This window comes from Tupaia chinensis, unplaced genomic scaffold (genome assembly GCF_000334495.1).
Source record: "Tupaia chinensis unplaced genomic scaffold, TupChi_1.0 Scaffold144276_1, whole genome shotgun sequence".
NCBI lineage: Eukaryota > Metazoa > Chordata > Mammalia > Scandentia > Tupaiidae > Tupaia > Tupaia belangeri.
In genome coordinates this window covers 853,155-853,375 of record NW_006204133.1, presented here as the reverse complement: position 1 = coordinate 853,375, position 221 = coordinate 853,155, and the positions used below count along the sequence as shown (strand labels likewise).

The following is a 221-nucleotide window of genomic DNA, read 5'->3' as shown; positions in this document are numbered from 1 at the left end:
TGCTGGGCCCTGGCCGCAGCTCGGGGCCAGCTCACAGAAAGCACTTCCTGCCCCCTCCTTTGGACACGAGGGCACATTCTACCGTAAGCGTCCCCCAGCGCCTTCCCCCACCCCTGCTCTGCCCAGGCCCTGGGAGTGGAAGAGGTCAGCATGGCCCCAGGGCCCGCGGGGCCGCCCGCCCACCTCTCCCACCTCTCGTAGTGGCGGGGCGCGCCCGGGGC

General features: G+C 72.4%; 1 protein-coding gene across 1 annotated transcript in view; it reads right to left on the bottom strand.

Moving 5' to 3' along the window:
• LOC102503381 (AT-rich interactive domain-containing protein 5A) overlaps positions 1 to 207 on the bottom strand; it is a gene marked incomplete at its 5' end in the record, with an annotated part of 2,397 nt that extends 2,190 nt beyond the window's left edge. Inside the window, 1 exon segment of the mRNA XM_014583450.2 lies at positions 193 to 207. Within this exon segment, the coding sequence (XP_014438936.1) occupies positions 193 to 207 (15 nt within the window).
• Positions 208 to 221: the final 14 nt, after the last annotated feature.